At 40.8% G+C, this 13803-nt stretch overlaps 1 protein-coding gene across 3 annotated transcripts in view; it reads right to left on the reverse strand.

Moving 5' to 3' along the window:
- The window catches only part of COL22A1 (collagen type XXII alpha 1 chain), a 395576-nt gene that overhangs the window by 117480 nt on the left and 264293 nt on the right, over positions 1-13803 (reverse strand). For all 3 annotated transcript variants that reach the window (XM_056522812.1, XM_056522815.1, XM_056522813.1), the window contains 5 exons: positions 13734-13778; positions 13039-13101; positions 8355-8408; positions 6658-6699; positions 2816-2848 (listed from right to left, as the gene is read on the reverse strand). In XM_056522812.1, the coding sequence (XP_056378787.1) occupies positions 2816-2848; positions 6658-6699; positions 8355-8408; positions 13039-13101; positions 13734-13778 (237 nt within the window). The remainder of the gene's footprint in view (positions 1-2815; positions 2849-6657; positions 6700-8354; positions 8409-13038; positions 13102-13733; positions 13779-13803) is intronic.

Consider the following 13803-nt stretch of genomic DNA (forward strand, 5'->3'; position numbering starts at 1 on the left):
ACTTCAATAGAGGACAAAACACTCCCAATAGGAGACAAAACACTCCTAATAGAGGACAAAACACTCCCAATAGGAGACAAAACACTCCCAATAGGGGACAAAACACTCCCAATAGGGGACAAAACACTCCCAATATAGGACAAAACACTCCAAATAAGAGACAAGACACTCCCAATAGGAGACAAAACACTCCGAATAGGAGACAAAACACTCCCAATAGGGGACAAAACACTCCCAATAGGGGACAAAACACTCCCAATACAGGACAAAACACTCCCAATAGGGGACAAAACACTCCCAATAGGAGACAAAACACTCCTAATAGAGTTCAAAACACTCCCAATAGGAGACAAAACACTCCCAATAGGAGACAAAACACTCCCAATAGGGGACAAAACACTCCCAATAGGGGACAAAACACTTCAATAGAGGACAAAACACTCCCAATAGAGGACAAAACACTCCCAATAGAGGACAAAACACTCACAATAGGAGACAAAACACTCACAATAGAGGACAAAACACTCCCGACAGGACAAAACACTCCCAATAGAGGACAAAATACTCCCAATAGAGGACAAAACACTCCCAATAGAAGACAAAACACTCCCAATAAGGGACAAAACACTCCCAATAGGGGACAAAACACTCCCAATAGGGGACAAAACACTCCCAATAGAGGACAAAACACTCCCAATAGGGGACAAAACACTCACAATAGAGGACAAAACACTTCCAATAGGGGAAAAAACACTCCTAATAGGGGACAAAACACTCCCAATAGGGAACAAAACACTCACAATAGAGGACAAAACGCTCCCAATAGAGGGGACAAAACACTCCCAATAGAGGACAAAACACTCCCAATAGGGGACAAAACACTCCCAATAGGTGACAAAACACTCCCAATAGGGGACAAAACACTCCCAATAGAGGACAAAACACTCCCAATAGGGGACAAAACACTCCCAATAGAGGACAAAACACTCCCAATAGCGGCAAAACACTCCCAATAGGGGACAAAACACTCCCAATAGGGGACAAAACACTCCCAATAGAGGACAAAACACTCCCAATTGCGGCAAAACACTCCCAATAGAGGACAAAACACTCCCAATAGAGGACAAAACACTCCCAATAGGGGACAAAACACTCCCAATAGAGGACAAAACACTCCGAATAGGGGACAAAACACTCCCAATAGGGGACAAAACACTCCCAATAGTGGATAAAACACTCCCAATAGAGGACAAAACACTCCCAATAGGGGACAAAACACTCCCAATAGAGGACAAAACACTCCCAATAGGGGACAAAACACTCCCAATAGGGGACAAAACACTCCCAATAGTGGATAAAACACTCCCAATAGAGGACAAAACACTCCCAATAGGGGACAAAACACTCCCAATAGAGGACAAAACACTCCCAATAGGGGACAAAACACTCCCAATAGTGGATAAAACACTCCCAATAGTGGACAAAACACTCCCAATAGAGGATAAAACACTCCCAATAGGGGACAAAACACTCCCAATAGAAGACAAAACACTCCCAATAGGGGACAACCAGGCTTATGTGCCGGCCCTGCCTTGTACACAGGGCCGCCATCAGGGGGTACAGTCAATACCCTGGTAAGGGGCCCAGGCCCCTGATGCACCCCCTGCAGAAGCCCCAGCACAGAAGCAGAAGACCAAAGTTTAAACAGTGATCTCCTGTTTCTGTACGTCCACCGGCCACATCATTCAACCCCCTGATTACCCCCCCCCATGCCACTTTATTACCCCCCGTGACACATCATTTCCTCTTGACCCCCCCCCCCCCCCTCTGTGCTATTTAATTCTCTCTTTATTGTCCGCTATGTAAATTCATCAGGGGGAATGAAATGCACAGGGGGTAATGGCAAATGATGTGGCACAGTGGGTGATGGGGGGGGGGGATAATTTGGCACAAGGAACAGGGAGAATAAGGTGGCACAGGGTATAAAGGGGGGATGAAATGATACAGGGGAGGGGGATAAGGGGTGATTAAACTGCAGTGGGAGATTCTACTGTAATATTCCTTTTTATCATGTTTTATAGGTAATTACACTCTGGAGTAAGAACAGTACAGTATTACGTCATTTCGGAAGAATTTTGAGCCTTTTTTCCCAATAGGGGACATCTCTCAATAGGGGACATCTCTCAATAGGGGACATCTCTCAATAGGGGACATCTCTCAATAGGGGACACTTTTTTTTATTCCCCATGAGTGTCCGCTATTGGGAGATTCTACTGTATATAACAGTGGTCTCCAAACTGCAGCCCTCCAGCTGTTGTAAAACTACAACTCCCAGCATACCCGGACAGCCAGCGGCTGTCCGGGCATGCTGGGAGTTGTAGTTTTGCAACAGCTGGAGGGCTGCAGTTTGGAGACCACTGCTTTAGAGCGTATAATACTGTGATATGGATATGTCAGAGAGTCATGTGACACGGACAGAGTTGGACCCCATTGATCAGAGTTGTAGTCCGTCATGTGACGGCCGTCTGATCGGTTGTCGCTTATTGACCGCTGTCTGATCCGTTCGCCGCCCTCCCCCCCCGGTGATAGCTTTATCTCATTCACCAGCGGTTGCAGCGTCGTACGGGTGACACAGCAGTTGCCACGGCAACAGCTGCCCAGGCTATCTCTGCCCTAATTAAATATAGTAACCTTGAATGTACTATGGGCAGATGTAGCAGAGCTGACACTGATACAAACAGCACAATGCAGAGCCGTAATCGCTCTGAGCTCTGCTACATCTGCATAGTTGAAAGTTAGCATGAATGATACTTACGGGTTCTCCAGGTTCACCGACCACGGTCTCCGTCTGGAGGGAAACAGAAATGTTAGTTTTTTTTAAGGTGTTTTAGTGATATTTAACAGTGATGTGGAATGTAGAGGGTTAATGACATAGTAGAATGGGTGCAGCGTGAAAATCCAAATCCAGAGAGAGGTTTTGATTTTTTATTGTAGGTGAATAAAGGACAATTCACATGTAAACAAGCTCTAACGCAACCGTGCATTCACTCCGGCGTGTTTCACCCACTAGCACTAGGTCTTATTCATGGGTAATAGTAACCATGGTAATGATTCTGTAGTTTAAAGGGATCAAACAGGAACTGAAAAACAGAGCTAACTTCTTTCAAAAACTGCTCCCCGTCTGTCTCCAAATTGGGTGTGGTTCTGCAGCTCAGTTCCATTGAAATAAATGGAGCCAAGTTGTAATACCACACCCAACCTGTAGACATACGGGGGAGCGTTTTTTTTTTGTTTTTTTTTAAAGAAATTAGCTCTGTTTTTCAATTCCTGGATAGCCCCTTTAAATACCGGTGGGGGAAATGATGTCACATCAAAAATCTACTCCCCTTAAAGAAACATGCACACACATAAAACAGTGGAGCATGAATAGAAACACCTATTTTTTAGGTAATGTAAAAGAATTGGTTACAATAAAACCGATGTATCAAGTGTGGTGCCTGAAACAACAACTCTGGAAAAAAAAAAAAAAAAACACACACATATGCATTGAAAACTGCACTTCAAATGATGCGGATGGGAAAAAAAACATAATAATATTTTATCATAATTTTTTAATGTTTTTTTTTTGTTAAGCACAAAAAAAAACATGAAAAAAACGCAAGAAAAATTATAAGATATTAAAAATGAAATAAATAATGAAATAATAGTAGAATGGCTCCTGGATGCACACATAAACACAACAGGGCCTCATTTTTTATTAAAGGGTACCTCTCATCAAAAAAACTTTTGATATATTATAGATTAATGTATGCAGAATAACTTTACAATTGCATGTTATTAAAAAATATGCTTCTTTCTATTTAATTTTCCACTTTGAAGAAATGACCACTAGGGGTCTCCCTACCAGTCCTGGCAGCAAGCATTTCAGACTCATGCTGGAGTCCTAAACACTACGAGCTGCCAGTCTGCTTTGTTCACAAAGGAGAACACTCAGAGCTGCCAGCCCGCTTTGTTCACAGCCTGTTTGGCTGTGAACAAAGCAGGCTGGCAGCTCTGAGTATTTAGGACTCCAGCATGAGTCAGAAATGCTTGCTGATGGGACTGATCGGGAAAAATACAATAGAAAGAAGCATATTTTTCATTAACATGCTATTGGAAAGTTATTCAACATTCATTAATCTAAAATATATCAAAAGTTTATTTGATGAGAGGTGCCCTTTAAGGTTTTTACCAGTGGGAAATGTTTCAGACATACAGGATTCCTCTCTATTTACTATGGGTAAAAGTCTAGAAAAATTTCTGAGCAGCTTTTTCTAGGTGGAAATTTCCAGCCATTTATCCACAGGATTTTCTGTGAATTCAATAGTAAATAGATTGGGTTGTGAAACCACGCCCCTTTTTGGGCTGACCACACCCCCTTTGTGGCAGACCAACGCCCCCTTTGCAGCTTTTTACAGTGCAATGTCGGGTTTGTCGGATTTTCCAGGCGCACGCGGTCGCACACTGGCACAGACATATCGCAGATACTCTACGCCAAAATAGACAAAAACTGGTCAGTTTTAACTTAAAGGGGTATTCCAGTGGCAAGCGTTAGGTACTAAATGTTCCGAACGCTGTTTTCACGCTGCGGGGGTCGGCCACGCCCCTCGTGATGTAACGGCCACGCCCCCTCGATGCAAGTCTATGGGAGGGGGCGTGACGGCTGTCACGCCCCCTCCCATAGACTTGCATTGAGGGGGCGTGGCCGTTACATCACGAGGGGTGTGGCCGAAAGTCGCAGCACGAAAACAGCGTTCGGAACATTTAGTACCTAACGCTGGCCAGTGGAGTACCCCTTTATTAAATGAGGGCCATAAACACAATAAAACAGTGTAGCCTGAATAACGGGAATGATTGAAAAAAGAAAAAAAAAAAACACACGCACATGGAATTTTGCACGCCAAATAAAGTGTGTGAAGGGGGGGAGGGGTAAAGAAATAAAAGATAAAAAAAAAGAAAAAAAAAACAACATTAAAAAGCAAGAAAAACAAAAAATAAAATTAAAAAAACATGAAAAATGCAAGTAAAAAATATAAATAAAAAATAAATAAATAATAGTAGAATGGCGCCTGGATGCACACATTTAAAGCAGTACAGCATGGATAACACCTAAAAAAAGAAAAGTAAAGGAAAACTGCACTTCAAATAATGTAAGGGGAAAAAAAACAAAAAAAAAAGCAAGAACAAAATAATAAAAACATTAATAAAAGGGAGTCTGGATGACAATGTAAACATATAACCACAAATAAAGCAGCGAAGGATAAATAAAAACATCCAGTTTGCAAGTAATGAATATAATAGGTTACGCTATAATTATAGGGTCAAACCATTATTTCAAGTCTGGTGTCGTGAATTGAGAAAAACATATTTGGGAAAGTATATCTGAAAAAACTTGTGCGATAGAAAAAAATAAAACACACACATGGAAAACTATACTCCTAATTATTGTGTGGAGATTAGAAAAAAAACACATGAAAAACGCAAAAAATAAATAAAATAAAATAAAATCATAAATAAAATGATGGTATTATAAAGATCTTTGATGTCACTGAACACAATGGCTCCTGCTGGTTCAGGGTCTACATGTGATGCCTCCAGGCAGGTTTTTACTATAAGGGTGCCCTAACACCCTCATGATCCACTGCAGGTTTTCTGCAGCGGATTATTTGCTACTCATTGACTTCAAGTTGCGGATCTGTAGTTGCAGATTTTATAAGGCAATAATTTTATTCACAAGCCAATCAAAAATACATAAGAATTGCCTTTAAAATGTTGTAGTTGTGGATCCGCAACTGCATAGTTTACAAATCTGCAGCATATCCGGGGTGTGTGATTGCGCTCTAAGGGTGCGTTGACTCGTATAGGTGCTGTTGCATCTTTTTGCTGCATATTTGAAGTCAATGGGTAGCAAAATCACCTGCATAAAATATGCAGCAAAAATATGCAGACGATCCTGTATGTGTTCACACGTGCAAATTTTTTGCTGTAGATCTGCTGCTGCAAGTCTGCGGCAGAAAATATTCACGTACCCTAAGGCTACTTTCACACGAGCGGACCCACAGCGTATTTTACGCTGCGGATCTGCCGCTGAAGGACCGCTGCATGATGGCTTTACATGTGCCTACTTGGAGTGGCAATACGGCGCTATGAGCAGACACACTGCGATGCACGAGTCGCCGCGCACATGCACAGTATACTCGCACATCGCGGCAGCTCTCGGCCTAGCTCACGGAGCAGGGGGACGGATGCGATGAGTGTGAGTACACCGTGCATGCGTGGCGACTCGCACATCACTTCAGTGTGTCTGCTCGTAGTGGCGTAATGCCGATCCCAGCAGACACATGTAAAGCCACCATGCAGCGGTTCTCCAGCGGCGAATCCGCAGCATAAGATACGCCCTTAGGGTATATTCACACGTACATCATCCGCTGCGGGTTTTCATCAGAGCAAATTCCACTTGCAGATTTTCCGCAGCAGAGAATCAGTAAGCAGAACCATTGAAGTCAATAGGTAGAAAAAATGATCTGCTCACGGACTTTCTGTTATGGAAATTCCACTTCAGTGAACATTCCCTAACACAGATATACAAAAGGTCTATCTACTTCTGGTGTTACTTACCGCTCCAGCCGTCCCCGGGGCACCAGGAGGACCAATGGAACCCTGGGGAGTTTATGGATACATAGGAATTAGTTATTAAAAAAAATAAGGTAGAAAATGAAAAGCGTCACATCATTCTCCTTGCAGACACTTTTTGTTCTCTGGCGCCGCTGCTCTCCGCCAATCCCTCGTTCTTCCCATGTCTGGATAAAGGGTGGGGCTTATTTGAAAAGGGGTGTGTTTATTTTTTTATTTTTTTACCAAAGAGGGTGGAACTTGTTTGAAAAGGGTTGGTACATGTTTGCAAAGAGGGTTGGACTTGTTTGAAAGAGGGTGGGACTTGTTTACAAAGGAGGTGGGGCTTGTTTACAAATGAGGTGGGGCTTGTTTACAAAAGGGTGGATCTTGCTTACAAAGGGGTCTGGCTTGTGGGGGAGGAGGGTTAGCCTTGCAGGGTTTATGCTGCAGGAAGTTGTATTTTATAATCCAAGCCAAGTCCCGCCTCTTCCGAAACATATTGATTACATGACTGTGACCATGGGCAGGGAGAAAGGAAGGGGAGATAAATTGCTGGGGATATGACAATATAAAATCGCTTTTCTTTATGAATTTTAACCCTTTAGCTTTTATTTAGTTACAGAAATGGATTTTAAAAAAGTTTACTAAATAAAGAGGTGGATGTTATGGTTAATGCTGCTATGTCCCTTTAATTATTTATGGGAAGCCAAATGAATACAAAGAATTCTGCGGCATACTTTATATACTCGAGTATAAGCCGACCCGAATATAAGCCGAGGCCCCTAATTTCACCCCAAAAACCCAGGTAAAGTTATTGACTATAAGCCTAGGGTGGGAAATACATCATCCCCCCCATGTAATCATCCAGACCCCCATCATCATCCATCATCATCACCGCCTGTCAATCCTTTCATCAGTGGTCTTCAACCTGCGGACCTCCAGATGTTGCAAAACTACAACTCCCAGCATGCCCGGACAGCCATCGGCTGTCCAGGCATGCTGGGAGTTGTAGTTTTGAAACCTCTGGAGGTCCGCAGGTTGAAGACCACTGTGGCCTTCGTTATCATTCCAACCCCCCCCCCCTTCATCATCAGCGCCTGTCAATCCATACATCAGTGGTCTTCAACCTGCGGACCTCCAGATGTTGCAAAACTACGACTAGTGACGTTGCCTTGACGACGACGCACAGGGATGTTGACGGGGGGTCTGGATGATGACGAAGGCCGCAGTGGTCTTCAACCTGCAGACCTCCAGATGTTTCAAAACTACAACACCCAGCATGCCAACACCCAGCACTCGAGTATAAGCCAACGGGGGTGTTTTCAGCACGAAAAATCGTGCTGAAAAACTCGGCTTATACTCGAGTATATACGGTACATTTTTCTCATTCTCCTTGACCTCTACACACTAGAGCAGTGTTTCCCAACCAGGGTGCCTCCTGCTGTTGCAAAACTACAACTCTCAGCATGCCTGGACAGCATTTGGCTGTTCGGGCATGCTGGGAGTTGTAGTTGTGCAACAGCTGGAGGCACACTGGTTGGGAAACTCTACCCTAGAGCCTAGGTGTCCAACCTGTTTGTGCACAATAGAAATACAGTATATACAGATAACCATGATTAATAGTGAACATGGGGGCGACCATTTACATTCACATTAATTCCCTAAATGGGGTTACATCCACCACAACCCTATACAAATACCTGATCTCCTTTTTCTCCCTTAGGTCCTAATGGTCCGGGAAGGCCGTCCTGTCCCTTTAAAAAAAATGTAAATCAAAACTTTAGTGTAAAGATAGTGAAGCAGATTATCTGTGCCCGGTGTTTATTATCAGGAGGCGGCTATGCAGAGACGGACGTCACACACTCCATAGGAACAAATGAGAGTCTATGAGCGGTCTGTGAGAACGAGAAAATGACAAAAATATTTTTATGGAGAAATAAAGAATGAAAGTGGTTCCCCAAAAAATTCTGCACAACCAAGAGATTTTGCGGGATCCTTCCATAAAGAGCCGTGTGACGCATTGTAAAAATAAAATACTAAAAATTATTATTAATAATGTAATAATTATATTTATAATGTATTGATAATAAAACGCTAGTATTAATATTAATAACAGTAATAACTCTAACAATATCCATAATAAATAGTGTACCACCTTTCATTTTTTTACTATTATTAATAATAAAAACAATAATAATAATAATAATAATAATAAATATTTACAAGAATAATGCAAATACTAGTACTGATACTAATAATAATATCAAAATATTAGCATTACTGTGAAAATAATAATTGTAATAATATAAATAGGGTACCTGATTTCACTTATATTAATAGTAACATTAATTGTTATTAGTATTATTGTTGTAAATAAATAAATAATAATAAATATACATTTACCATATATTATATCTTTATTATAATTGAACACACAAAAAGAAAAGGATTAAAAACGTCAGTGCGTCTCTCTTCCCATTTAGATTGATTATACTGACGCTACTCCGGCTTCAAAGGTCACTAGTGTATCTGTGTGTACCTGCAGTGTGCACACAGTTGTGGGAAAGACAATCACTGATTGTAAAACCAATTAGTGGCCCCCCTCAACATGTTTCGCCGCTTCACACGGCTTTGTCAAGAGGTAACTGGGCACTAACGCCAACACGCCAAGATAGGGGTTTATATAACCTCCTATTCTGACATCATAAAATCGGATGTGCTGCTCAGTGATTGGTGAATGCCATTTCACCCAATCACCGTATTCCCTCAATGATTGACCTCTCAGTTCTCCAATCCATATCTCAGAGATTCAGCCAATCATGATCATAGTTTACAGTTGCCGTGGCAACCCGATCACATGGTCCATGACGCATCAGCGCAATGACCCCTGCGCCGGCACTTCACCGCTGTTATTCCTTCAGTGCGCCGTGACCCCTGCGCCAGCTCTTCATATTCACTTCTAATCTCACCCGTATTGACCTGCGCAGTGTTATCTGCGCGAGAACTTACCCTTCAGGGCCATAGCTCCACTCGTAATTCTTCAGGTAAGCCGCGCGAAGTCGCATGCGCGAACACTTAGTTTCGTTTTCTACGTCCGAACATCAATTCAGTAATAGATGTTGGCGTCTCCCTTGTATATATATCAACTGCACTACAGAATAAGATCTATCAGTTTTAAAGCTGCCAGCTCTCATGCAGTGCTGTATAATAATATATATATATATATATCAGAGTGATCCATTATGTCACTACTCCCATTATAAAGGTAAATTATGAATATAGTCAATATATATAGAAATGAGCATAGAAGATAAGCTCAAAAACAAAATACCCGCACTCACCATTAGATTAGCGACAGCCGGCTCCTAGGAATATATGATGGTTAGACCAACGGAACGGGAACCATGCTGTAACGGGCGCTCAGTGTGAGGCGATCACCGGTTATTTCGCGCTATATGCGCTTCATCCGGCCTCTGTGAGGCCGGATGAAGCGCATATAGCGCGAAATAACCGGTTATCGCCGCACACCTGAGCTCCCGTTAGAGCATGGTCCCCGTTCCGTTGGTCTAACCATCATATATTCCTAGGAGCCGGCTGTCACTAACTTAATGGTGAGTGCGGGTATTTTGTTTTTGAGCTTATCTTCTATGCACATTGATTTTCTCCTATGTTCGGATCTTCCCAGCACCACCATAGCTGACGGCCTTTTCCGACCCGCCTCCGTGTGAGCTGTTCGTTTGGAGTTTAACCCTATCATTTCTGAATCAATCGCAAGTAGTGCCATTCCTTCCTTCCTTACTCACCCTATTGTATATAGAAATGAATTAACTTATGTGGGATGGTTGTTATTTTAGGGCAATACCACACTGATTGATTTGTGTAAGATAGTCATTTTCCGATACTGAAAAGTATCATCTCCCCAAATTTTTTATTTAGATCCATATCATTATAAGCTACAGGATATTAATAGTAGACATATTCCCCCAATACCTATGATATTTACCCTCATCTCACCCCTTTTATGGTCTTGATTCCTATTAATTCACAGTTGCCTATACTATGTACCATCATCATTATTTTATTTTATTCTGTACTGTAGTGTCATTCGTTGGATCCGACTTCCATATTAAACAGATTGAACTTCCTTGGGAATGCAGCACCATCTCCTTAGATGACAACTTGGCAGTGTGTTATTGGTAAGTATTTCAGATGTCATATAACTTCGGCAGGTATAAGTATCAGTTAAATAAATGCAGAGAAGGTAAATCCTTCATTTAGTCCCATAGGACTCAATGATTTCAACCGCTGAATCCATCTTGCTTCTTCACGGAGTAGCTTCCTATCCAAGTTCCCACGTCTGGGGCCTAATGTCATTTTGATCAGTCCCCAAAATCTGAAGGTCTGAATGTCTCCCTGATGAAAATCCCGGATATGCCTGGCCAGCGGGGTATCTGTCCCAGTGCGAACTGCGCTTAAATGTTGGGAGATACGTCTCCTCAATTGTTGTGTTGTCTTGCCTACATATAATTTTGCATATATTATTATACAGCACTGCATGAGAGCTGGCGGCTTTAAAACTGATAGATCTTATTCTGTAGTGCAGTTGATATATATACAAGGGGGACGCCAACATCTATTACTAAATTGATGTCCGGACGTAGAAAACGAAACAAAGTGTTCGCGCATGCGACTTCGCGCGGCTTACCTGAAGAATTACGAGTGGAGTTATGGCCCTGAAGGGTAAGTTCTCGCGCAGATAACACTGCGCAGGTCAATACGGGTGAGATTGGAAGTGAATATGAAGAGCTGGCGCAGGGGTCACGGCGCACTGAAGGAATAACAGCGATGAAGTGCCGGCGCAGGGGTCATTGCGCTGATGCGTCATGGACCATGTGATCGGGTTGCCACAGCAACTGTAAACTATGATCATGATTGGCTGAATCTCTGAGATATGGATTGGAGAACTGAGAGGTCAATCATTGAGGGAATACGGTGATTGGGTGAAATGGCATTCACCAATCACTGAGCAGCACATCCGATTTTATGATGTCAGAATAGGAGGTGATATAAATCCCTATCTTGGCGTGTTGGCGTTAGTGCCCAGTTACCTCTTGACAAAGCCGTGTGAAGCGGCGAAACATGTTGAGGGGGGCCACTAATTGGTTTTACAATCAGTGATTGTCTTTCCCACAACTGTGTGCACACTGCAGGTACACACAGATACACTAGTGACCTTTGAAGCCGGAGTAGCGGCAGTATAATCAATCTAAATGGGAAGAGAGACGCACTGACGTTTTTAATCCTTTTCTTTTTGTGTGTTTAATTATAATTATAATAAAGATATAATATATGGTAAATTTAGGGTATTAGTGGATAACCCTTCTGGTGATCTTTTGGTAAATAGGTTAATTAACCCTCCATGTATTGGTCCTAATGGATCACAGAAATAATAATACTAATACTACTACTAATGCTACTACTATTACTACTACTAATAATAATGATAATAATAATATTATTATTAGTATTATTATAATGATTACCAATTTTATTATTAATAGTAAAATGTACTACTACTACTACTAATAATAATAATAATAATATTAATACTACTAATAATAATATTATTAAAAACTACTACTAATAATAATATTAATACTACTACTACTACTACTAATAATAATAATAATATTAATACTACTACTACTACTACTACTACTACTGCTACTAATAATAATTATAATAAATTACAACAATTATAAAAATTTTAGTACTGATACTAATAATAGTCTGAATATTTGCATTGCTTTAAATAACAATACTTATTCTTATTATAATATAAGAAATAGGGTACCTGCTTCTACAAATATAAATAGTGACATTAAATGTTATTATTGGTGTTGTTGTTATTATTATTAATAGAAAAATTTACTACTACTACTATACAATAATAATATAATTATTATTATTATTTAGTAGTAGTAGTAGTAGTAGTAGTACATGTTACTACTAATAATAATATTAATAATAACAAAAACATAATTATGCTAAGTTACAACAATAATGTAAATACCAGTGCTGATGCTAAAAATAATCTAAATATTATTATTTCTGGTAATAATCATAATTCTTATCATATAAATAATAAATAATGTACCTGCTTTTACTGATAATAAGCAAAAATTAATGACAACAATAATAATAATATGAATGTAAAACATTTTGCACAGTGGCCGTTTTGGATCACTCCTACAGAAAACCACTTTTTTAAATACAATTTTGGGTGGCTTTTTCAAAGAAGTGTCATTACAATAGTTACATTTAAATGCTAACAATAATAATAATACTACAAATATAAGTATATTTCTCTCCCGCGCACAGTACCTGGTCACCCTTGTCTCCCCTCTTTCCGTCCGCTCCTGACAATCCTGGGGGGCCGGCTTCGCCCTAAGAAATAAAAAATCAATGTTATAATACATGTATAGTATATAACATAACATCACCCACTGGGGTTATCAATGCTGCAAAACTACAACTCCCAGCATGCCCGGACAGCCAACGGCTGTCCGGGCATGCTGGGAATTGTAGTTTTGCTCCATCTGGACATCCACAGTTTTGGAGACCACCGTTGCACTACTTGTTAGCGTTGTCCACCATCTTTTGCAGATGGACGCTTACCAGACTAATGGCTTTTTCCCTGACCCTTCTATCTATGGATAAGCTTTATGATGTAAATAAATAGATAATATGTTCATTTTATAGGATTTAAAAGTAGTTTAGTGATCAGAGTGTGGTGGCCCAGAGCAGAAACACCAGCGGTTACTTTGAACACAGTTGGGGTGGCTGTAGTCATAAAGGTTTGCTGGTCTGTCTAAAGTCGTTCTCCAAAATTCTGAGGCCAATATCTATAAGTTTATTACATTTAAAATAAAGTTCCGGTGTTTAGCGTGCAACTTTAAAGTCACTGTACCAGCTTATGGTGTTCAGGCAGCATCCTGGCTGGACTGGGCATTAATTAGCTTTACTTTAGAATCAAAAATTTTTATATCAAATTTAGAAACATTAATCAATTAATTTACTTTTTCTCCAGGTCGTCCAGATAGTCCTCGATCACCAGGCTGCCCCTGTGAAATAAAGCAAACATAGAAT

This window comes from Hyla sarda, chromosome 5 (assembly GCF_029499605.1).
Source record: "Hyla sarda isolate aHylSar1 chromosome 5, aHylSar1.hap1, whole genome shotgun sequence".
NCBI lineage: Eukaryota > Metazoa > Chordata > Amphibia > Anura > Hylidae > Hyla > Hyla sarda.